The 23,764-nt window shown below is 47.1% G+C and overlaps 3 protein-coding genes and 2 long non-coding RNA genes across 34 annotated transcripts; 3 read left to right on the top strand and 2 right to left on the bottom strand.

Annotated features, from left to right (window-relative positions):
- Window positions 1-1,631: 1,631 nt before the first annotated feature.
- On the top strand, window positions 1,632-9,751 carry tlcd1 (TLC domain containing 1). 3 transcript variants are annotated; one of them, XM_023818113.2, is made up of 5 exons: window positions 1,632-1,786; window positions 1,975-2,259; window positions 3,362-3,444; window positions 7,723-7,805; window positions 8,700-9,751. In XM_023818113.2, the coding sequence occupies exons 2-5, from the start codon at window positions 2,054-2,056 to the stop codon at window positions 9,096-9,098; spliced, it is 771 nt and encodes a 256-aa protein (XP_023673881.1). In that variant the 5' UTR covers window positions 1,632-1,786; window positions 1,975-2,053; the 3' UTR covers window positions 9,099-9,751. The 3 variants fall into 3 exon arrangements, with proteins under 3 accessions (XP_023673881.1, XP_023673880.1, XP_072557319.1); XM_023818112.2 differs by having other exon boundaries at window positions 1,632-1,790; XM_072701218.1 differs by having other exon boundaries at window positions 1,632-1,804.
- LOC140578960 (uncharacterized) lies at window positions 6,825-11,502 on the bottom strand. 2 transcript variants are annotated; one of them, XR_011983235.1, is made up of 2 exons: window positions 11,368-11,502; window positions 6,825-7,411 (listed from the first exon to the last, which is right to left on the bottom strand). It is a non-coding gene; the product is annotated as an uncharacterized lncRNA (long non-coding RNA). The 2 variants fall into 2 exon arrangements; XR_011983236.1 differs by lacking the exon at window positions 11,368-11,502 and adding an exon at window positions 11,105-11,240.
- rab34a (RAB34, member RAS oncogene family a) lies at window positions 10,235-15,753 on the top strand. Of its 27 annotated transcripts, none has more exons than XM_023818092.2 (14): window positions 10,792-11,053; window positions 11,397-11,457; window positions 11,960-12,079; window positions 12,402-12,484; window positions 12,572-12,634; window positions 12,985-13,076; window positions 13,175-13,243; window positions 13,500-13,601; window positions 13,691-13,755; window positions 14,073-14,124; window positions 14,392-14,473; window positions 14,562-14,652; window positions 14,765-14,872; window positions 15,110-15,753. In XM_023818092.2, exons 5-14 carry the CDS (start codon window positions 12,581-12,583, stop codon window positions 15,175-15,177), a joined length of 783 nt encoding a protein of 260 aa, XP_023673860.1. In that variant the 5' UTR covers window positions 10,792-11,053; window positions 11,397-11,457; window positions 11,960-12,079; window positions 12,402-12,484; window positions 12,572-12,580; the 3' UTR covers window positions 15,178-15,753. The 27 variants fall into 27 exon arrangements, with proteins under 27 accessions (XP_023673878.1, XP_023673877.1, XP_023673860.1 ...); XM_023818091.2 differs by having other exon boundaries at window positions 10,792-11,059; XM_023818101.2 differs by lacking the exons at window positions 10,792-11,053; window positions 11,397-11,457 and adding an exon at window positions 11,255-11,396 and having other exon boundaries at window positions 12,418-12,484.
- Window positions 14,762-20,460, bottom strand: LOC111847157 (uncharacterized). The gene is made up of 4 exons (XR_002839035.1): window positions 20,383-20,460; window positions 20,030-20,124; window positions 19,654-19,819; window positions 14,762-14,896 (listed from the first exon to the last, which is right to left on the bottom strand). It is a non-coding gene; the product is annotated as an uncharacterized lncRNA (long non-coding RNA).
- proca1 (protein interacting with cyclin A1) lies at window positions 19,456-22,664 on the top strand. Its single transcript, XM_023818082.2, has 4 exons — window positions 19,456-20,084; window positions 20,363-20,495; window positions 20,795-20,929; window positions 21,032-22,664. The coding sequence occupies exons 1-4, from the start codon at window positions 19,529-19,531 to the stop codon at window positions 22,239-22,241; spliced, it is 2,034 nt and encodes a 677-aa protein (XP_023673850.1). The 5' UTR covers window positions 19,456-19,528; the 3' UTR covers window positions 22,242-22,664.
- The last annotated feature ends 1,100 nt before the right edge of the window (window positions 22,665-23,764 follow it).

The following is a 23,764-nucleotide window of genomic DNA, read 5'->3' as shown; positions in this document are numbered from 1 at the left end:
GTAATTTGATTAACAGCGCAACGGTGAAACGCGATCCAGATACATCCCCTTCAGCGCCATAAAAGGGGGTTGGGGACGTGGCCAGGTGACAATGGCTCATTCATACACATGAAAGTTGCTACATATTCAATGAAAGGAGCCAGAAATAGTTACATGAGTTAGGTTTTTCTTATTTATTTATCCAAATTAATGTTGCATCTACACCATTTAGTCATCTTCATGTAGCCAAGACTTTGGTGATCAGATATCTGGGATCAAAACAAACTGCCAGCATTGCTTACTATGTACTTTTATAATGTTTCTGCAAGTGTTCCAAACTGCATTTTGCAATGTCTATACTTTGATGTCAAATTTCAAACTTAACAAAAATCTGACATATTTACAATATATATTAAAATAAAGATGAGTGTAATGGCAAAACAAATATATAAGAAATAATTTATTTGGCATGAATTAAGTGTGATGAAATGTGTGATCATGCCCCAGTCAGTGAAAGTGTGTTTCCTACCCCTAGGCCCCAGAGGGTTAAATCAGCCTTTTCTCCCATTCCCGAGAGAGGTGCAGTGCAGGCTGCCTCCCTCCCTATTTTTTGGACAAGTGTGTCATAACAGCTATATATATATTTTTTTTTTTACAAAATTAGAGAAATTAAAGTCTGGAAGAAAAAATATGATTTTGTAGTTCAAACAGCAATGCTCATTTATATGTTCGTTTATATTTGAGGACACTACCTCATGTTTTGTGAGTATTCATATCAATTTACTCAATAAAAATGGAAACATTGAAGTAACTGTCTTTTAGTTATGAAAGAAACAAGATCGGCAAAAAAAAATCGAGATCGGCAGGTAAGGTTGCCTAAGGATCGGTGATCGTTGATCAGCCAGAAAACTGCAATCGGTGCACCCCTATTTTTTATCCAAAGGTTGGTCCGAGCTGCACGTTGCTCTGCTGCCGGCAGATGGCGCTCCAACAGAACCATAAGGAGAACCGCCCAGGCCTCACATTACGGCAACGCAAAAAAAAATATTGCACGGTATCTGACTATATCTAAATAAACGGAATTGAAAACAAACCTGTTGCATTTTGCATTATATGTATAACTAGAACTTGGATAGGTATGAGTTTGGGTCTCCAGTCTGAATCAATGAAATTAGCCCAAAATTCTAGCTGACTCCACAAACCAGAGAGGCCTGAGGCATGGAGGACGCTGGCTTTTAGGTACCTCTATAAAGGGTGAGGATGTCGCCAAAGTACGCTGACAGGAAAGGATCTTTCGGGAGAAGCTCTGAAACATAGCCTAAGTCAGCCCAGTCTTTGGGAGGGCAGATTCTGTCTGGGAAAGTCCATTTCTGCTGTCAGGCTCGTAACAAGTGCTCCTATGACACAAACATTTCCATCCCAGATGCAAAACAATGCTAAAGTCTCAGTCTGAACAATACATGTTTTTATTAAACCTCTCACTCTCTCTCTCTCGCTACGCTTCATTCAAATCACAGTGCCAAGCATTTTTTCTTTAGCTGTTGTTCTGTGTGTCAACATTGCCCCGCCCAAACTTTCAGAGTTTTCTAGAAGCAGGCTGCCGCCCACACGCTCCCGGTTGTCTCTGCCACTCCTCCCGTCTCCCTGCTGATTCACAGACTGGTTGAGGAGCAGCACGCTGAGAAAGGAGGGGGGCTGGGGGAGGGATCAGCAAAGCTGGATGGGGTCAATCCCAGGGAATCTCTAGCAAATGCTCTGTGACTGAGAAACGTGACACTTTCTGCGCTGCCACTGTCACCGGGCCATCGTGAGTGAGTGCAGAGAGGCGGGGGCCGGCTAACTGGGGTGGGGTGGGGGGTGGAAAAAGTCATCACACAGGGTCCACAGGATCTGCCTCCCTCCTTCTGTCTGTCTGTCTGTTGATCTGTCTGTCTGTCTGTCTGTTGATCTGTCTGTCTGTCCATCCATGAAACGTGTACGAATACGAATACACAGGAGCTGAGAAGTGGGACTGAGCGAGGAGGAGCGAGGAGGAGCAGAAGCACTGCGACCGGAGGGACACGGGCGGCAGACGATGGAAGGGCTGCTGTCGGCAGTACAGCTGCACCCCGGCCTGGCGGTGGCAGCCTCCTCGCTGGCTTTCAGGGCCGTCCACGGGCTCCTGCAATCTCTGCCGCTGCCCAAAGGCGTGCAGCACGACGAGTTCCGCGTGTGGAAGTGGAGGAACCTCTCCGTGTCCCTGGTCCACTCGCTGCTCACGGGCACCTGGGCCATCTCCTGGTGAGTACCAGGGCCACCGGGGGGATATCAGCCCGAGGTCGCGATGGCTCAGGATCGCCAGACCCAACAGTGTCGACACATTAAGTAACGTGTTAAGTAGTGTGTGTTAAGGAGCGTGTCACTATCAGGTTAAAGCAGGATAAAGACAGGCGTGGGCAGCATGCATGTTCAGCACCCACCTCAAAGTGGGCAAAACTCATTTGTACTTCACTGTGTGAAAGTGAAGCGGGTCTGAAAGACTGACGGCTCGTTTCATCTCAAATCGAAAACACCGTCGTAGCAGCATGGAATGTCACATCAGCATCTTAAACACATGAAACAGTCATGATATCTCAGTATTTATAATATGAAATAGATCATATGTACTTGGGGTGCACACTGCATATAGAGAAGACTGGGATCAAGCCAAAGCAGGTGAAGCTAGATTAGTTAGACTGGATTTTGTGAAAATAATGTCATGTTCTTGCAGGAACACTTGCTAACATAGCTCATTCAGAGCAGGAGGAACTGGGCAGACCTGTTATACAGTCATAAATTAATAGGAAGGGCAGGATAAAATGAACTTCTACTTCATGAGCTTCTCAAAAGCTTTTCAGATAATCCAAGAAGACATTCGGATCTTATTTATTAAACGTTAAAGCCATGAAACAAGATTTCAAGTAGGAGAATAGAGACCTTAGTGATTTATTCAATGCAGCACCTGTTAATTTCTTGCTTGTACGCCACAGTCGGCTTAGCTATCGGGTTAAGGACCTGCCTGAGAGGTTCTCAGCAGATTAGATATCCATCTGCAGGGCTGGGTTCCTCATGTTTCACTGTTTCCTCTCAGAAGCTTAGCCACATAACTGAAAATCTCAATTACAAACGATCAAACATTATACAGCAAAATCGTATTATCTGTATATTAGAATATACTGGCAATCATATTTGATTCGCTGCTTTATTTGCTGTACACTAAAGATTAAATGTTCTGTTCTTCTTGTATAAAGTGTTGAGTCTAATGCTTGGAATGTGGATCTGCGGTGCCTGTCTCTGTGTCTGTCTATGTGTCTGTCCGTGTGTCCATGTGTCTGTGTGTCCGTGTGTCTGTCTGTGCCTCCAGTGTCCTCCTGTGGCCAGAGATGTTGGACAACATGCACTCCCACTATACGCCGCTGTCCTACCTCCTCGTCTGCATCTCCACAGGTCAGTCACCCCCCCCCCCCCAAATATCAAAAGGTAGCCCCTCCCCCTAAGCATGGGGAATTTTGACAGCCTTACCCCAAAGGACAATGATTCCCACAGGAATCCCACAAGTCCTGAATAGCATTAAACAAGTGTCAGCATGGGAATTAAGGTATCCATCCATCCATCCATCCATCCATCCATCCATCCATTGTCCAAACCGCTTATCCTACTGGGCTGCAGGGAGTCCGGAGCCCATCCTGGAAGCTATGGGCACGAGGCGGGGTTAAGGTATTCATTTAGGTTGGATATTAAAACAATGTAACTGCGTAGATGGACAGTAGAGAAGATACACTGCAGGTTTGCTAACTTGCCACCTTTTGCCTTCCATGCCATTCCCTGCCTACAGCAGGGCCACCCAAGCCCATTTTACCCGGTTAGGCATGGTTAGAGGTCGCTAAGCCCAAGTCCATTTTACCCGGGTAGGTATGGTTAGAGGTCACTAAGCCCAAGCCCATTTTACCCGGTTAGGCATGGTTAGAGGTCGCTAAGCCCAAGTCCATTTTACCCGGGTAGGTATGGTTAGAGGTCACTAAGCCCAAGCCCATTTTACCCGGTTAGGCATGGTTAGAGGTCACTAAGCCCAAGCCCATTTTACCCGGTTAGGCATGGTTAGAGGTCACTAAGCCCAAACCCATTTTACCCGGTTAGGCATGGTTAGAGGTCACTAAGCCCAAGCCCATTTTACCCGGTTAGGCATGGTTAGAGGTCGCTAAGCCCAAACCCATTTTACCCGGTTAGGCATGGTTAGAGGTCGCTAAGCCCAAACCCATTTTACCCGGTTAGGCATGGTTAGAGGTCGCTAAGCCCAAACCCATTTTACCCGGTTAGGCATGGTTAGAGATCACTAAGCCCAAGCTCATTTTACCCGGTTAGGCATGGTTAGAGGTCGCTAAGCCCAAACCCATTTTACCCGGTTAGGCATGGTTAGAGGTCACTAAGCCCAAACCCATTTTACCCGGGTAGGTATGGTTAGAGGTCACTAAGCCCAAGCTCATTTTACCCGGTTAGGCATGGTTAGAGGTCACTAAGCCCAAGCCCATTTTACCCGGGTAGGTATGGTTAGAGGTCACTAAGCCCAAGCTCATTTTACCCGGTTAGGCATGGTTAGAGGTCACTAAGCCCAAGCTCATTTTACCCGGTTAGGCATGGTTAGAGGTCACTAAGCCCAAGCCCATTTTACCCGGTTAGGCATGGTTAGAGGTCACTAAGCCCAAGTCCATTTTACCCGGGTAGGTATGGTTAGAGGTCACTAAGCCCAAGCCCATTTTACCCGGTTAGGCATGGTTAGAGGTCACTAAGCCCAAGCCCATTTTACCCGGTTAGGCATGGTTAGAGGTCACTAAGCCCAAGCCCATTTTACCCGGTTAGGCATGGTTAGAGGTCACTAAGCCCAAACCCATTTTACCCGGTTAGGCATGGTTAGAGGTCACTAAGCCCAAGCCCATTTTACCCGGTTAGGCATGGTTAGAGGTCGCTAAGCCCAAACCCATTTTACCCGGTTAGGCATGGTTAGAGGTCGCTAAGCCCAAGTCCATTTTACCCGGGTAGGTATGGTTAGAGGTCACTAAGCCCAAGCCCATTTTACCCGGTTAGGCATGGTTAGAGGTCGCTAAGCCCAAGTCCATTTTACCCGGGTAGGTATGGTTAGAGGTCACTAAGCCCAAGCCCATTTTACCCGGTTAGGCATGGTTAGAGGTCGCTAAGCCCAAGTCCATTTTACCCGGGTAGGTATGGTTAGAGGTCACTAAGCCCAAGCCCATTTTACCCGGTTAGGCATGGTTAGAGGTCACTAAGCCCAAGCCCATTTTACCCGGTTAGGCATGGTTAGAGGTCACTAAGCCCAAACCCATTTTACCCGGTTAGGCATGGTTAGAGGTCACTAAGCCCAAGCCCATTTTACCCGGTTAGGCATGGTTAGAGGTCGCTAAGCCCAAACCCATTTTACCCGGTTAGGCATGGTTAGAGGTCGCTAAGCCCAAACCCATTTTACCCGGTTAGGCATGGTTAGAGGTCGCTAAGCCCAAACCCATTTTACCCGGTTAGGCATGGTTAGAGATCACTAAGCCCAAGCTCATTTTACCCGGTTAGGCATGGTTAGAGGTCGCTAAGCCCAAACCCATTTTACCCGGTTAGGCATGGTTAGAGGTCACTAAGCCCAAACCCATTTTACCCGGGTAGGTATGGTTAGAGGTCACTAAGCCCAAGCTCATTTTACCCGGTTAGGCATGGTTAGAGGTCACTAAGCCCAAGCCCATTTTACCCGGGTAGGTATGGTTAGAGGTCACTAAGCCCAAGCTCATTTTACCCGGTTAGGCATGGTTAGAGGTCACTAAGCCCAAGCTCATTTTACCCGGTTAGGCATGGTTAGAGGTCACTAAGCCCAAGCCCATTTTACCCGGTTAGGCATGGTTAGAGGTCACTAAGCCCAAGTCCATTTTACCCGGGTAGGTATGGTTAGAGGTCACTAAGCCCAAGCCCATTTTACCCGGTTAGGCATGGTTAGAGGTCACTAAGCCCAAGCCCATTTTACCCGGTTAGGCATGGTTAGAGGTCACTAAGCCCAAGCCCATTTTACCCGGTTAGGCATGGTTAGAGGTCACTAAGCCCAAACCCATTTTACCCGGTTAGGCATGGTTAGAGGTCACTAAGCCCAAGCCCATTTTACCCGGTTAGGCATGGTTAGAGGTCGCTAAGCCCAAACCCATTTTACCCGGTTAGGCATGGTTAGAGGTCGCTAAGCCCAAACCCATTTTACCCGGTTAGGCATGGTTAGAGGTCGCTAAGCCCAAACCCATTTTACCCGGTTAGGCATGGTTAGAGGTCGCTAAGCCCAAACCCATTTTACCCGGTTAGGCATGGTTAGAGATCACTAAGCCCAAGCTCATTTTACCCGGTTAGGCATGGTTAGAGGTCGCTAAGCCCAAACCCATTTTACCCGGTTAGGCATGGTTAGAGGTCACTAAGCCCAAACCCATTTTACCCGGGTAGGTATGGTTAGAGGTCACTAAGCCCAAGCTCATTTTACCCGGTTAGGCATGGTTAGAGGTCACTAAGCCCAAGCTCATTTTACCCGGTTAGGCATGGTTAGAGGTCACTAAGCCCAAGCCCATTTTACCCGGGTAGGTATGGTTAGAGGTCACTAAGCCCAAGTCCATTTTACCCGGGTAGGCATGGTTAGAGGTCACTAAGCCGAAATCCACACTCCGAGGTGGTAACGAGAACGGCATCACTCCGGAGACGCGGCTGTTTGCACTTCAGCATGATTTTGGTGGGTGGGGGGGGGTGATTGTTCTTAATGTGAGATTCTCAAGGGATGAAAGCTTTTTGTAGGCGCTCAGCACAAATAATTACAAGGCAGAAGAGGAAAGTTTTAGGTACATTCATCTGGTTTCAGGCCATTAGAGACCAAAATCTACAGCTACAAACAGCCCTCTTTCCCATCGGGGGGGTTCCTGCCTTCTTAGGAGGGGTAAGGACCCAACTGAGGGGACGTGAAGCAAAGGGGGGAATTTCCCTGATTTTATCAGTTTTCCATCACTCTCTGAAGCTCTGTGAGACGTAGGGCTAGGGACCGTCACATCACAGCTGAGTAGATGTCTTTTTGGTTGGGGCAGGCTTGGACAGCCTCACGGTTTACAGGTCAGTGCAGGTTCAGCGAACATCTTCTGCTGCAGACGGCCAACAGGCATTTCCTGATTCCTCTCCACACACCCTGAGCAGCTCCTACACCACAGCCAGCAGTCCGACCTTGAGAAACCTCTTAATTTAAGGATGACACACGTGAGAATTATACTTAACAATGACAAATGACAAACTTGTATAGGCTTACAGTAGTGCAAGGCTTGCTCCAGGCAGAACGGTGAACAGCTCAACTGGACACGAGGACGGGAGGAAGGATCCGAGACTCGTAGAGGGTACAGGACATCTATGGGGAGGAGTGAGAGCATCTGTTATCAGTATGTTGTAAAAGAAATAAAAAAACGGAAGCCAATGTTATACGATCAGTAATGAAGCACGGGGGGGTGAATGAATAGGCTTGTTGTCTGATTTTGCCGCACCCCAGGACAGCCACACCAGCCACCCAACAGGAAACCTGTGGAGGCATGTTTGTAAGAAGAGTCCTACAGGTTTTCTCTTCTCTTAAGAAAAGATGACACTCATGCATCTGGCTGTCTTCAGAGGGGAGCAGATCTTGGGCATCTCTGGCCAGTACTGACCCAGCTTTCTGGTTTGCAGGGTACTTTGTTCAAGACGCCGGCGACATTATCCTTACGGGACATGCTAGAGGATCATGGGAGTTCCTGCTTCATCATGCAATGGTATGTCTGTGTACCGCTCATCACCAACTCTCTTGATATATGACTGGTCGTGAGGGAGCTTGTATCTTCTATTCCCTAACAACAATAATCAAAATGAGAGTCTGCGATGTGGCTTCCTGTTTCCCAGAATCCCCCACTGGCCTTGCCCCCTTTCTGTTCAGCCCCTTCGGCATGTTGTCTGAGGTGACAATGGGGGTATTCTGAGTGCAGCACACAGATCTCATTCATTTGCCTGGGTGATGGCATGGCCCCACCCACCAGAGAACAACACACACTTTTATGTGTTGGGTTGTGACCAGAGTGTGTGTGTTTGTGGGAGATTGTCTTGTCCCAGACCTGTGCGGTTGCAGTGCCATCAAATTTTGTAAAATAAACACACACGCATTTCAAGCTCACAAGCAGGTGAATGAGTTTATATGAGAACCCACACATACTGTAGTGAGTATGGCCTGGTTTCACACCCTGTATCAGAGGAAGTAGCATCATGTGACACTAGGCCTGTAGTGATGTCAGCGAACTAAAGAAGCAGCCAAAAAAATCTCTACAGGGGAAGGCTAAGAACAGTACAATACTGCCTCTAGTGGTGAAGTCACCACACTATATACAGCTACTTGTATAGCAGACGACTAGGTCCAAAGTGACTTTCAAGTGTGCCTCTATTTATGTAGCAAACACAGCCCAGACCCTCCCAACCCTGCAAATAACACACCATCCTACTCCTATGGACCTTAAACCCACAAGGGCCAACACCCACTGGATCTCAACATCAATGCCTTAAGCACCTGGACAGAATGGTCATATAAAGGAGTAATACGCCAAAATATCGTCGAGTTGATATTTTTTCCCTCAGTAAAAATAACCTCTTGGGGTGTTTCCCTCCCCCAACCTCCGCAGGTGGTCTGGACCTTCCTGTACACCCTGGTGACACGGCGCTACGTGGCGGGTGCGGTGGTGGCTCTCTTCGTGGAGGTTAACAGCGTCTTCCTGCACATGCGGCTGATGCTGAAGCTGGCAGGAGCTCAGGCTTCTAGGCTGTACGGCCTCAACCGGCTGCTCAACCTTGCCACCTACGTCTTCTTCCGCCTGGGCGCCCAGGCCTTCCTCACCTGGTTCATTGTGAGGAACTACTCCAGTTTGGACCACGCCGGCTATTTCCTCAGCACCATGATGCTCATGAACCTGATGATCCTTATCTACTTTGGCCGCCTGCTCCGCGCCGACTTCTTCCCCCAGGCCAAGGCCCACACGGCCCACAATGGCACAACAAACTCCAAGAAGTTTCTCAGCGAATAAGGCAGAGAGGCTACATCATGATGCTCTTAAAATGCACTTCCACCATCAACAGTTTGGCTTCCGAACTCTGTGTTTAGAACCTCACAGGACATATACCCGTCTCGTGCAGATACGCGTATCATCCTGTCTTCTGAGCTGCCTCCAGTATTTTCACAAAACCTTACATGGCTGCTAATGACTCAGGCAGTGCAGTTTGAGTAGCTATGTGACACATTAACACAGGTTGAGGTAGCTGTGTTATAGCTAGTTTTGATAGCTTTTGGTGACACCTGTTGGCATCTTTTGGCACTTGTCTGAAAACAAACCAGGTCGGATCCACGGAGAGCGGCGACCGTAAAGGGAAACGATGGCCGTGGTTTTGGTACAAGTACTGTCCGAATGAAGCCCACACCAGCTGATGGACAGGGAGACAGCTGATGCACATCTCTTCACACTAAATACCTACATAACGGTTTTTAAAATTTACTCACTCACCATATAAGTTTGTTAATAATGAATGTTTTCTATTGTATTTTTTAAGAATCAGGGTGATAAAACACGTTTGTGTGTTTGACTCTTTATATTGTATTAATAACATCGACAATATTTTCACACATCGGAAGTATTTGGTCACAAACTTAATAAATGAATTAGGCTATTTGCCTCATAAATGATACCAGAATCCATGATAAGTTCAGCCGGAATTTGGAGATTTTTAAGGCGGTGCAGCTGAAACGGGCGGTCAGAGAGACACTCCGGGAAAGCTGGGGGTTTGGCTGACCTCATGGAAGAACTGAACATTCCTAAGAGCGCATTCATCCCTTCCAGCCGCAGATTTATCCCGCAACAAAAATATGTGACAGCTTGTAACTCTTTGGGCGAATGTTCCGTCCGACAAGAATAAGTGCAGCCGTTCTAACTTTGGGTAACAAAAGTGCCATATGAATGCATATGAAATTAATCTTATGCTATGGGAAAACACGACACATCGGGCGATGAGAACGACTTTACTGAACTAAGAATTGGTTTTAAGTTAATCAGACTCTTTCCGGCTAATTAGAAAGAGCTAAAACGTGCGAATCGGCTGTAGTATTGAGGACAAACGTGCAGCTTCTCGGTCCAGATGTCGGATATCTGACTATGCAGACTGCCCCCTATAGGCTTTGCAAAGGACGACAAGTATTGTTCGCTGTAAAAATCTAGATTTTTAATGTAGTTCCTTGTATTGTGCAATGATTATATTGTAGCCTATATTTGTCATATGAAGATTCTTCCATAATAGCCTACAACAAAAGGATGCAAACATCTAGCCTTCCTGTGAACTGTACAGCGAACAGCCAGAATCTTAAATAGGTATGTCTGTACCTGATGCTGAGCCTTATTGTTTGTTACTGGTGACATGCTCCAGTGTACCGGTGATGATGACTAACCACTTGCTGATATACAGACGTGAGCCATGCATCAGCGAGCCCCGGCACCAACGGCGTGGGTGTGTCTGCAGTAATCTGCTGACCATGATTACAAGAATTATATCCGCTTAAATCTGCAGTTAGAAAAATTAGCCAAGCATATAAGTAGCTCAGCCTTAGCCAAAATCCCCATAACTATGGTTACCGATTTCTGCTATTTTACTAACGCTACCAGGTAAGACGTGGTTTTAAAAGTCATGCCTGTCGGACGTCCTGCTGCATTTTAAAGATCAACATTTACAGACAGCTTGTGATAAACACACATAACCACTGTCGGATTGTATTGCACTTAGTCGTTTTTAGTAAATTGGCCTTGGAGTCGTGGCCATCTTGGGACGCTGGGGTAATGGGCCGGGGTTATGGGAGATGTAGTGCTGGGATTTTTGTTCGCCTATTTTTCCACTGGAGCGTTATGCAGGCTGCACAGTCGGGATTCCGAAACTACAAAAGCCGTTATATTTTGACAGGACGGGACACATGCAGAATATTAATACTGGACAGTACTATGTGAGAGTAAGAAGCGATCGAGACAAAGCATTTAACACGTGTACTACGCACCATATGCAGGGATCTCCCGTTGCTTGAAAAATTATGCCATTCATTTAAAATGATGATTACAGATTTTTCTTGTGCCACTTTCCACAGTTTTGGGTTTAAGGTTAAATAACCCCAGAGAGACCCCCTTCCCCAGATATCCAACATAGGGAGGTCTGCGGATCTTAAAAGCTGAAATCCAGGGGGCTGTCCCACCGCTGCCCTTAATCAAAGCCGTCTGTCTGAAATATCACTTCCGTGCATCTGAATCTGGGAAGGTTTCTTACCTGGCACGTATATCTTTTGCTGTTCAAAGGTAACTCGCCTGTTTATTGAATGGATTAAATTACTTTTTTGCAAGCTAGAAGATATATAAGGTACGTTCGCAATGGTTTTTCTTAACCTAGCTTTTGTATGCATTGTCTCGGAGTTCAAACGAAAATACTTCAACGAGTCTTATGTTTGCGCCTCTTGATGCCCGTTACAGTACTTGACATAACAGGTATTACTTAGTGAAAAGCGGATTGCTTTAAAGGAAAACCAGATTGTATTGACGTGGCTATATCCTTGTATGCTTTCACTTGTAAGATGTCTTTTTAATCATCCAGTTAAATGGAGTTAAGGGTGAATGGTTCTGTTTAGTTTACTTAAATGTATAAGGTAGTTAGAGAGGGAGTGAAAGAAATGGAAGTTAAAACTTATTTGTCTACCAAGTTTGTAACATTTGACGATTTTAAATGATGTACTACTTCCATGCAGACTTTTCGTTTTTAGTTTTGCAGTTTCTGACCATTAACACTGTGTGTCCGAATCAGTGTTTCTTTGTTAAAGGCCCTCTTTCGAAATCGGATTAAAACGGATTACTTTAACATCGTCTAGAAGAATCGTCGCTGGAACAAAAATATCCACCGCAGGCTGAACCAGAATCTGCATGCAATCGTAGGCTAGTTTTCATTTGCCATCGGTATTACATTATACAGCTATAACCAAGATCAAATTGTGAGTTTCTCGTCTATACTTTTGCACTTTAAAACACATGACTGAACTTAGAAACACAAGTTTTAAGAACTTTAATCAGATTAATTTTTTACTGCAGTATAACGTTCTAACAACATTGAAAGCACATCATGGCATTTTTTTCAGGCACATATTTAGCATTTTAAGTAGTGATTCACTCACTGGCTAGCTAACGGTTAGCCGCTCTAAGTAAGTGTAGCATCCAGGCTCTCGGGGAGTCTAACAGAATACAGTACTGTACAGATCCGGGTAATGTATGCTCTTTGAGACCTGCTTGCTTGTCATCCCCCAATCCAATTTGTAGCCCTGACAATTAACAGGAAGCCAAGTGCACTGGTGAGATTCAGAAGGATTTGAACGACCAAGAAAATATGAACCAACTGGAATGTAAGATTCACACAGGAATAAGCGAGGCACTGACTGTGAGTCCCCTTATGGGCTGAGTATCACGCCCCTCCTGTGTCCCTCTCCCAGAGTCCCACCATGAGTGTGCTGCCCCCCGTGAGAAGGGACCGTGTCATCGCCCAGCTGCCCCAGGTACCCCTTCGTGGGCCACTGAGCAAAGCCCCGTCACTTCCTTGTTTGGCTCGGCCCCCTCCATCCCATGTGATGTGTGGTGTTTGGAATGTGTTGCCTAGTGCTTCCAGTCCAGACTTGCTGAGTCGTTTCCTCCTCCTATACTGGGGTTTTTGTTGGGGCTTGAGCACCTCCTCCGCAGGCCTCCTGGCACACATCTACCCATTCAGAGCCCCTCCATACATTATGGGGATGGGGGGGGGTGTACGGCTACAAAGCACAGTCCCCCTCATATGTAACTCCCCACAGGACAAATTTGGTAGGTGTTCAGGAGCTAGGAGAGTTCTGACAGGCCTCTTGTGTCCTGCCAGCCTTTCAGTAAGGATGCAGCCCTGCACACCAAGGATGGATTCCACTCCAAGGTGAAGACGGCCTGCCAGGAGCACAGGACAGGCACAGTGGGGTGAGGCCCAGGCTCCGGGGCAGCCCCGTTTGGCATGGGGCGGTTTTGCCAGAACTTTGGATTTCCTGGGACTCCCTCGTTATCTGTCATTCTCCCAGCAGGTTCAAGATCTCCAAGGTCATCGTGGTTGGTGACCTGGCTGTGGGGAAAACCTGCCTGATTAATAGGTAAGCGAAACATGAAGACAGCTTATGATTGGTTTGGAGGTCGGGGAGGGGGTGGAGTTACTAAAGCCTGCTCAAAGGGTGGCATTTGGGCTGAACAGGGAAAATGTTTAACTTTAGATGAGGCTAAAGTTAATAAGTGAATTTCTGCATGGAGCAGCAATGTTCCCTCTTGAGTTAGGCGTGGGCTGTCAGCCACTTCAGCTACAATCAGTTTTTGGGCTTTCAAGCATTTCAGATGATTCTGTCCCCCCCAAAGGTTCTGCAAGGACACCTTTGATAAGAACTACAAAGCAACCATTGGTGTGGACTTCGAGATGGAGCGGTTTGAAGTGCTGGGGGTCCCGTTCAGTTTGCAGCTGTAAGTAGGTCAGGATGAGTTCTAGAGCAGTGACTTCAGCCTGTTCTTTTTCATATTTCCCTCATGTTAAGTGCTCTTCCCCTGCTCAGGTGGGACACTGCAGGCCAGGAGCGGTTCAAGTGCATCGCCTCCACGTACTACAGGGGAGCGCAGGGTACGGCAAACACCTCCCGCTCACCTTCTGATGGATCTTCTTTCGGTCTCTTTTCGTTGACCCTTTAGACCAGGGGTGGGGAAGCTGTTCCATGGAGGGCCGGTGTGGGTTTTTGGGATGGCCTCTCAGGCAGCCAATAATAAAGCAGTGGTTCTCAACACCAGTCCTGCACCCACACCGGCCCTCCATGGATCAGGTTCCCCCCCCCCTGCTTTAGACCAATTCACGGGAGGTGGAACTGGTGCATTGTGGGTATGTCAGGACAGATTTGTCACATGCTTTCTTTAATTTGGCTTCTGCTCCCTGGTCCTCCACAGCTATCATCGTTGTGTTTGACGTGACTGATGTGGCCTCTCTGGACCACACAAGGTATGGAGTGAACTTCAGTACCCTAGACTAATGGTTCAGCTGTGGTCCTTCCTGGCCGTGGCATCTGCAAATGTCTGAGGTGCCCAAGCACCTGAGTATTCAGTTGTGCTAATTACTCTGCCTAATTTGACCAACCCAATATCCGGCTACTTTCGTTAGCGGTTTAAGGACCTGGGAACGCTGCACACATTGCAGACCACCAGGGTGCAGTTGGGAACCACATCAGCAGAGTGTTTCACTCTCAGCTCTTCCTCTTTCTGCCCTCAGGCAGTGGTTGGAAGATGCACTGAAGGAGAATGACCCCACCCACATCCTGCTATTCCTGGTTGGCACCAAGAAAGACCTGAGTGTGCGTGCTGCCCCTCCCCCCAAATGCCCACCTGCATGTTCAGCTTAGATTGACCTGGACAAACTTTGAGTCTTGTCTCTCCCCTCAGTCTCCTGCTCAGTACTCTCAGATTGAGGAGGACGCCATTAAGATGGCAGAGGAGATGAAGGCGGAGTACTGGGCTGTATCTGCCCTGTCGGGTGGGTCACTGGTCCCCGAATCCGATGAAGCGCTCATGCAATTTGCTTGGACGCGTGTGACAGTTTGGTGTTGGCGGTTTGTGACACGGCTGCATGCGTACCTGCCTCGCAGGTGAGAACGTTCGGGAGTTGTTCTTCCGCGTGGCGTCGCTGACCTTCGAGGCCAACGTCTTGGCGGAGCTGGAGAAAAGCGGCTCAAGGCGCGTCGGTGACATCGTCCGTGAGTAAACTCCAACTACCCGCCCTGAAACAAATTAACCTGGTTAAGGTCGGCCCACAAGACCAGTCTTCCAGTACGATTATTTAAGCTGGGAATCTGTGGTTGAGTAATCCTTTGATCATGTCATGTAATTCCTGTGTATTTATACATGAGGAATCTCATTGTTAGATACAACACACTAAATATGTCCCGCAGGTGGAGTTGTGTGCCGAGATCATCATGCTGGTTTTCTTACAGGGATAAGCAGTAATTCTGGTAACCTTTATGCAACACCAAAGAAGAGCAAGTCCAGCTGCTGTAAATAAAAGGAGAGAGGCCAGTACATCACACTTTACACTACAGGAATATCAGCCACCAGCGTGACAAGACTTATAGCCATGGAGAGCAGGGCCTTTGCTCGCCAGGCACTGAGCAGGACGCCACCCCAGAATGGAGGACTCTGCATGGGCCGGATTCCCTCTCCGCTGACGCTGGAAGTGGGTCACAAGCATTTTCCTGCTGGGTTTTGCTGCATTCTTCTGGACGTCACGTTACCTGCTCGTTAGCATGCAAGGCTTCCTGTAGTGGCTGTGTGCTGGTTTCACTGTGCAATATGGTACATGCTGAGAGATCCCTTGTGTCCTAGGGTTATGTGTTCTATGGCAAAACTGTTCAGGCTTTGTACATTCATCTACAATGAGGATGGTGATGACGGCGAAGATGTCGGTGTGTGCGATGGGATAATATTTATGTGGAAGTTAACCATAAGGCCCAGGTAGAAAATGCACCCCCATTTCCTGGAGTGTTACATTTCAGTGTTAAATACCTGAAAATGTGTTAAGGATTTTAGTTAAATCTTTTTACAGTCCAGTTAGACCAATAAAATTATTTTACCATACAAATGTAATTTTTCTACTTTATGCACACTTTTAGACACAAAAACTAGAATATTCTTTGCTGTTTTTAACTTTTGTTTGGTTGAACGTAGAATGTTTAACTTTATAAAAAAATAACCTTTAAAAGCCAACAGGTTTTGGGGACTACGGAGGCTACATTTACCTACAGCCACCCTCAAAGATTGCATGAACAACTCCTAAAATGAAAGTTTAGCGCCCTCGTATGGAAGAATACGATACTTCAAGACTCGTCACTCAAAGGCGTAAGGATTAGTTTTTCCTACTAATTATCGGAGTGCACCGGAGAGCATCGGTTTTCTTAAGTAGTGTGCCTCTTCACAATGTTCTAGAATTACTAAAGCAAGGCTCGTGTTGCTATTATTAGTAAATATTTTTGTAAAATGAAATATGTTAAAATAGTAAATTATTTTAGGATTTTTCTGAAACTGAGTGAAAATTCAGTACATTCTTCCTCCGGTTCCGTATGCTTAATCATGTCTGAGTAATAGGGGCAGCCTGGGGTATAGATGGACATTCCGGGAAACCTGACAACGTCACCTTGCCCCTCTCACCGATTTTATGTATCCAAGGGCCCCTGAATCCGGCAGGGTATGCACACCCCGACTGCGCCCCTCGGGACACCGTATCCGCACGGGAGTTCGGCCCCACGTTTCTCTTTCTGTAATCTGTGCAAGAAACAGAAATCTTTTAACTCTTCAGGTTTCCAAAGACTGCATCCTTATTGATTGAACGGGCTCGCGGCTCTTTAAACTACTCACGTGAATGATTTCACTACAGCAGTAACTCGCCTCCAAACACAGGCGGCATCATGCAAACCGAACACTCCCCGCGGACGGAATGACGTGCGCCGCGAAACGGAGGATCAATCCAAAGCAAGTCTACAAAATTCAGAACCGAATGTGGTTTAAACCTTAACACTGACAGCACAGAATAATCACTATGGGCTTCACCTCCCAACCGTACAAGACTGTGTGAAGAGCTACAACCTGGTATCATAAAACCTGTAGGAATTTTTAGATCAAGGAATCAAGTGTGAAGAATGCAACATAGACTGTCTGAATGGATTATGTATTATCCTTATAAAGCATTAGTCAGAGGTAGCCAAACCGATTGGGGTAAATAGCAATCATTCCTTTATATATTTAAATTACCCATAATCCCCTGATACCTTAAACAAGAACACTTTACTCATTCGTGAGCATATCATATATATTCCTCAAAATAACTTAAAATGTCCGGGAGTATTATTACGAACAGCTATTAAATTCTGCATATAATGGGTCGAAATATCTATACCGTGTACGACACTGCTGGACCTGCGACTCACTGAGACGTTGCTGTGTCTGAAAATTCAGATATTTAAAAACATTTCGGCCCCGGTTACCGGATTTGTTAAGGAAAACATAAGATCTCAGTTTGTGAAGAGATTAATGAGGAACGTGACCTTGATGTTCATGTCAACTATTTGTTCTTACGACACTAAGTGGACGAGACTAAGCTATGAAGTAACATGTCCAATAACCACGCAACTTAATGATTCATTAACTCTCGTCAAGTTACGTCACTCATTGACTGTGTTACGACACAACTCTGTTTTGTATTTCCGTGCAGTAGGCTATAAACATTTGTCTACATTAATACAGATACAAACTTGTTTGTATCAAAATACAAGACATTTTGACGGCATTTTTAATTATAATTCACATAGGGGCATTTTTAAAACGTGCCATAGATTGCATAGGAAATCAGTTCAGCTATTTAAACATACACTCTTGATGATAAATAAATGTAAACTACACTGACTATTGACTCTACGTGTGGTTATGTTTAAAAACTGAAAATCGTTCGCTTACAGTAAACTGTTCTGATGAATAAAACACGACAATACGGGCGTATTTCCTACCGTTTCATTAAACAGGAAATGTTTGGTCTCTGAACTTAAAGACAAAATATTAGGCATATTGGGAATATCATCAATCTGCAGTGAGTAATCACGATTTATTTTTTACTTTGAATCAAGCAATTATAATTCACATAGGGACAGTCATTTTTAAAACTGCATTATAGTTATCTTAGCGTTTTTTTGCTGCTGCATTCCGTAGGAAACATCTCTTTCTGTGTTCATTTCCCCACCTAGTAGTTCTTTATGTTGGTACAGTAACGCGGACAATTCTACTAAACAAGAACAACCCGTTTTCCTGCAAGGCCCGTGTTAACGTAACAAAGTGATAACACCGCCCGACATAATGAAATCGGATTTCTTCTGAGAGAGAGAAAGATGCAAAAATGAGTCATTTCAGAATGATAGAATAGTCTTGCTCGTTTTAATTTCCCAATTCCTTAGCACGTGATTCACTGTCATATTGAGCTAGTCACGGTTTCAAATTAATCAGTTGTGGAGTATTACTGCCCAATGATTTAACTTTTTGATTAATTAAGCACTCCCACAAAGGTCCTGCCAAGAAACTTAATGTATAACTACACAGTCATATTGCTTTATCCTACAGACCAGCGAAAATTGGTTCGTGATGCAAAAAAGGTTGAAAACCACTGCTATGGGCTATATCCCTGTTGTTGACTATCAGAAAAATGCTTAGTACTGAATTTACTACCCAGTTCGAGATTAAATTTAAGCGCATTTTGTTCGTTTTTTTATGCGGTACAAGTGTAATAATCTGGCTCTCTCTTCTTTCGTGCTTTGACGATGATTGTATTTGTGATCATATGTATTTAAATTACTGGAGAATCGGAATGCACCCTCTTTCTTATCCGTAAGTAGCTACATCCAATGTAGCGGACTGATATGTGGGGTTTTAGATTCTGACCTTCCACCCGAACACCCCCGCCTCGGGCAGCAACGCCAATCAGCAATGAGGCCATAGATAGGGAGCAGATACCCACAGCAGCCTTCATACCTTATCATAACCAGAACTAAAACAAGTAACCTACATTTTGACAGGTGCACCGCTATTATTAAACAACTGTGTTTCGCATCATTGCAATACCACTGTAATAGTGAGATTTCCGGTGAACCTTTGTTCTCATTGAAAAAAAAGACTTTTGTTCCCACATTTTAAGTAGGTCATTACCCATGCCCTTTGGGGAATCTCGGAGATGCCCAATCTCGTGGATTGAAAAGATCACCCCATCCCTTGTTACCATGGAAAGGCCGAGAGGAACCTCCTCCTTGTGGCGTCACCAAACTAAATCTCGAGGTGGGGCGGTAGTGGTGTGGGAGGGGGGGGTGGAGAGGTAACTTGCGGTCACAGCAGGCCAGCGGAGTTAACCGGCATTAACTGTGTCACTACGGAAAGTCATTTTAATTTCACTATTTCATTAAAAATAACTTTGGAATTCGTGATGTTTTTGCACGCTCCTAATGTTTTCAACATAAAAGAACAAATGTGCATATATATGTTTAATAAATGAATTTGTAGATGTAATTAATTTATATGTACCCTGAACTTGGACGTGTTTTAGTGACCACGTTCAGTTCCGACGTTATTTGATTGATCACTGCCTGCGCGTCGTAAATTCAACACAGATCCATTGTAATAAATTCGTAAAGATACGTTTGAACGTAGCGCGCAAGTCACCGTTCCAGCGAAGAAGGGGTTAATAAAACCGGACCCCTCCCATTATTGTCACTCTACGTATTAATAATCGTACCACCGAAAACGTGTCTTTATAAGGCTGAGGTTGGAGACAGCGTGGGAGAGGGGCTGCTGTCTACGGGCCGAAGGTGCTGAAAGCGCAGAAAATGTGGTCGATGATCTTTGTTTTTTTGTCCTATCTGGATAGAAACTTCGTAAAGGCTCAGATTCTAAATGATTTGTTGGATGCAGAGACAGAGAGCAGTGAAGTATTTTATATGATAAACGGTACCTTCTGCGGTAGGAGTACCAGGCTTGCAGGAAACTACCTCCACCAAGTGTCGGATGGCGCCGAGGAGGTGCGCACGCTTCGCAATCTCGCCGGGGACCTTGCTGACTGCTCCGTAACACGCAGCCAGATGGAGGTGAAGTCCTTCATGCACGTGTGCAGATTGGGGCTGAAAGATCAGAGGCACAAACTTGTAGATTCGCATAAAAGTTTATTGAACGTGGCCGAGGCGAAGTCACACTGCCAGGCTTTCCTGAGAAAACCAAAACGCGGTAGGGGCACCGGCTCATCTTCAACAGGGCCAGGTGAAGAGGATAAAAGCAACGTGGGTGTGGAGACCGGAGGGGCACAGCGCAGAATCAAACGCGGCTTCACTTACCCTGGGACGCTCTGGTGTGGAGCTGGAAACATCGCCGAGAACTATGACCAACTTGGTAATGTAGATTCGGAAGCCTGCACTTCAAAACTTCGTGGCTTTAATAAAGAACATTTTTGCAGTTTGAAACTGTTATAATAAGTATTATTTCATCCATATCCAATCAACCAACAGAATAATGTTTATTGCCTTAATAATTTATATGAAATTCTCACGTTCTAGAATATCATATATATTTCTAAAAGGATAAACATTCCGCTGCCATTTTCTCTCTGTAGCTTTGATTTATAGCTTGTGTTAAAGCGCTAATTCCGCTGATGTGCCCGCCCCTCTTAGGTGAATTCACGGCCACTGACAGCTGCTGCCGGGTCCACGATCACTGCCCCTACGTAGTGCAGGCCTTCTCCACAAACTTCGGCTATACCAACTTTAAATGGCACTCAATCAGCCACTGCGAGTGCGATAACGCGTGAGTGGTCAAAGCGCGCCGGGTGCTTCCGGGAATAAGTCTCACTTCATAGGCCTCCGTATGTATTCGGTTGATGGAGGTGTATCACAGCTTCAAATTGCTCTGCTTATGCATGCCCCTCCCCCTCAGTCGCTCCAAAAAATGCGTATTAATCATCGGTATCTTATAATACTAAAGAACACAGAATATGGTTTAAAAATGGTGCAGAAGCCACAACTTTGATTTTGCTTCCCTGGGTTACTGGCAGCAAACTGATTAATCTCGGAGATGTGGCTGACAGGCCTGCCCTGTTCCTCCAGGCTGAAGGAGTGTTTGAGAAAGGTAAATGACACATCCTCCAGGGTGGTGGGTCAAGCCTTTTTCAACGTCATCGAGGTGCCGTGCTTTGAGTTTGTGCTTGAGGACCAATGCGTGGAGCGCCACTGGTACGGCCTGTGAGTATCCGACATGACCCATCTACACAGACCAAGGTGTGACCGCTGGAAGGATGGGGCCGAGGATGGTCACTCACTGCTCTCTCTCTTTCTCTCAAACAGGTGCAAAAGGTATGATAAGGTCCCTATTGCCGTGTTGAGGGAATCCATACCCTACGATTTTGGAGGTGTCGACGTCATCGACACACTCACCCTAGCCACACGGGTACAGAAGGTCCCAGACAGGCCAGAGGGTGCCACCCGGCCATTGGCGTCCGCTGGTGAGGAACCATCCATCAGAAACGTGGTGACGGCTGCAGAGGACTTCATCAAAGTGCTGGCCACGGTCTCCACCTCGCATGGCTCCACCACCGAGTCCGCGAGGAAGGAAGCGCACAGAGGCGACAGGAAGAAGAAGAAGATGATGGACAGAAAGATGAAGAAAAAGAAGAAGGACAAGGGACGGAGGAGGAAGCAGAGGGTGAGCACCCTCTCCAGACCAGAAGAAGCCTCTGCTGTGACGCCCTCGGCCCGGAGAACAGAGGAGGCCGACAATAATGGCCTTTTAATGGCTGCTCACCTGGATCGCACACTGGAGAGAAACGTCAACATTTTGACAGAGAGCGTGCCAGACCTGGATGTTCATTCCCACAAACTCATTAAAGATGAACCGCAATGGCGGCCGGCTGACCGGTCTGTCAGCCCAGCGGCTCCTCCTACAGCAACCAGAGCTGAACCAGAGACAGACATGGGTGGCAGAACCTCCCCCCGCAGCAGCCCCCCCGCTGAGCAGCCGGTCCCGGAGAGCGACACAGACGCCGGACGTCTGAGGAGCGATTCCAGCACTCACACCAGCCAGCCCCAGAAGACCCCAAGACACAAGCCAAGGCATAATATGGGACCAAAAAAGAAAAAGGAAGACATGTCTTCTTTCTCTCTTTCTGTGGAAAGGCCTGTTTTCAGCATCCCTCTTACAGCTGCACTGCGAACAGGCCTAAACAGCAAAGCAAAGCACAGCTCTGCTAGTGCAGCTCTGCACGCCGTCAGCACTGAAACCAGCGGACGGCTCCAGCCGCGAAACTCAGAGGACCACGGCGAGAGGGCAGTACTGCACACGTCTACAGGCCAACTCTCCACCCGGCCTCTCAGAACCGAAAAACAGAAGTGCAGAGCCAGTCGAGAACAAAGACCAAAGAGAAGAATCTCTCCCATGTCTCCCTCTGTACTCGCTCCGGCCATGGGCAAACTGCAAGCGACCCCCCAGCCTCAGCTGCAGCAGCCTTGGCTCACCTGGGTGCACAAGATGCTGGGGAGTTTGGGCAATGTGGCCTGAAACATCCCCCCCACCCCAGGGAGAGATCCTCCACTGCAGCCCCAGCAGCACCCCCTGCAGGTGGGAATTAGAGCAAAGGTGTGGGCAAGAGAGGTAGGGAGGTTTGACCCCCCCTCTCATTGCAAGCTAGTATCTCTATTCAGGCAGTCGGAAGCTTAGAAGGGGACAGTATTAATATCACTGAAGGAGGAGCTGAACTCCTAATTTTATTGGGAAAGACACCATGTAGATTTGACATAATTACCACTGTATTATGTATGAATGATTCTGTGAAAGCATAATACTGACAAAAGCAGCGTCTTATTGATACTGCATGGTAACATATACAAAGCTGTGTGTTTAAATATTTGCAAAAAATGACACTCAGGGCTTCCTTCTGTAACCTTGGGTAACCCCCAGATCAATAAAATGCTGATTTTCGAAGGGTCGTGTGCGTCTCGATCCCGGCGGTAATCCATCACGCGGGGCACGAGGATGACGGTATAAGGAGCCGCTTCTCATGGCTGCACACACAGAGTCAGGCGCTGTTTCACATTCCTTTGGGCCTTGGGGTCTCTCCTCGGGGGCTGGGGGCTTTGCGTGTCACAGAGTCACTTTCCTCACAGGGGGATATTCGGCACACTGTGCCTCAGTGTGCCTCCCTGCTGTGAGCAGGGGCCTGACGTGCGGCGTGGGATCAGTCACAGACCCCCCCACGCACGCTACACCAAACGCTCTCGCTGGCAGGCGGCCAGTTTCTGGCATTTAAGCCACAAGTATTTGCTTAGCTGACACTTTCAGGCGCGATGTGTCTGCCTCCCAACCAGCTCCACTGCCTGGTAACTGCAATAAAAGATCACGCAGCAAATGGCAGAAGAAAGATGCAAGCTGGCCCCCGGAAAGCGTGTTGAGCGAGCTTCGTCGTCTGTGTGATGCGGAGACCCCCCCCCTCCCCGGAGTCTCCCAGGGGGCCATCAGGCCTGCTAACCCTGTAACGTCCCGATTCCACACACGGCTGCTTGAAACCTTCAGGATTGCCCTGAGAACAATGGGCAGGCTGGACCTTCAACAACGAGCACTTTCACAAGGCAGTTTGACTGTGAGACAATAACCCGGTCGTTATACTGCCCTGCCGGGGTGCTGTGGGGGGAGTGGCAGGGGGGAGGACAGGAAGCACAGATACTCGACAATGGATCCAGTTGTTCCCACTGTCCCACACACTGACACCATCAGATGTCCACACTGCACAGGGCTGTAGGGGGAATGGGACCTACAAGCAGAGAGACATCGGTCACTGTGCAGGCCAGTGAGTCACTGTCCCCCACCCTCTCTGAGCTTGGCACGGACATGTTCAGGGAGTCACAGATGTCACAGACGCACACACGCACCTGCAGAGGTGCACCTGATATCAGGGGTCCATATAAACACGAGATGATCGCTCCTTACGATCACGTACAGACAGTACACCTAGTGTCTGATAACGGAACTGCAGCTCAGGCACAGGACATAAAATTATGTATTTGGTAAAGGCACAGAGAATGGAT

Source organism: Paramormyrops kingsleyae, chromosome 17 (genome assembly GCF_048594095.1).
Source record: "Paramormyrops kingsleyae isolate MSU_618 chromosome 17, PKINGS_0.4, whole genome shotgun sequence".
Taxonomy (NCBI): Eukaryota; Metazoa; Chordata; class Actinopteri; order Osteoglossiformes; family Mormyridae; genus Paramormyrops; species Paramormyrops kingsleyae.
This window is presented reverse-complemented; position numbering and strand designations above follow the sequence as displayed.

Excerpts from the sequence above, each read along its gene's own strand:
- tlcd1 (XM_023818113.2), top strand. The coding sequence starts at position 2,054 with ATGGAAGGGCTGCTGTCGGCAGTACAGCTGCACCCCGGCCTGGCGGTG. Across the intron at positions 2,260-3,361 it reads GGCACCTGGGCCATCTCCTG|TGTCCTCCTGTGGCCAGAGA; the intron begins GTGAGTACCAGG and ends CTGTGCCTCCAG. Across the intron at positions 7,806-8,699 it reads TCCTGCTTCATCATGCAATG|GTGGTCTGGACCTTCCTGTA; the intron begins GTATGTCTGTGT and ends CAACCTCCGCAG.
- rab34a (XM_023818110.2), top strand. The coding sequence starts at position 12,581 with ATGAGTGTGCTGCCCCCCGTGAGAAGGGACCGTGTCATCGCCCAGCTG. Across the intron at positions 13,244-13,499 it reads AAAACCTGCCTGATTAATAG|GTTCTGCAAGGACACCTTTG; the intron begins GTAAGCGAAACA and ends TCCCCCCCAAAG. Across the intron at positions 14,474-14,561 it reads GCACCAAGAAAGACCTGAGT|TCTCCTGCTCAGTACTCTCA; the intron begins GTGCGTGCTGCC and ends CTCTCCCCTCAG.
- proca1 (XM_023818082.2), top strand. The coding sequence starts at position 19,529 with ATGTGGTCGATGATCTTTGTTTTTTTGTCCTATCTGGATAGAAACTTC. Across the intron at positions 20,496-20,794 it reads CACTGCGAGTGCGATAACGC|GCTGAAGGAGTGTTTGAGAA; the intron begins GTGAGTGGTCAA and ends CTGTTCCTCCAG. Across the intron at positions 20,930-21,031 it reads GAGCGCCACTGGTACGGCCT|GTGCAAAAGGTATGATAAGG; the intron begins GTGAGTATCCGA and ends TCTCTCAAACAG.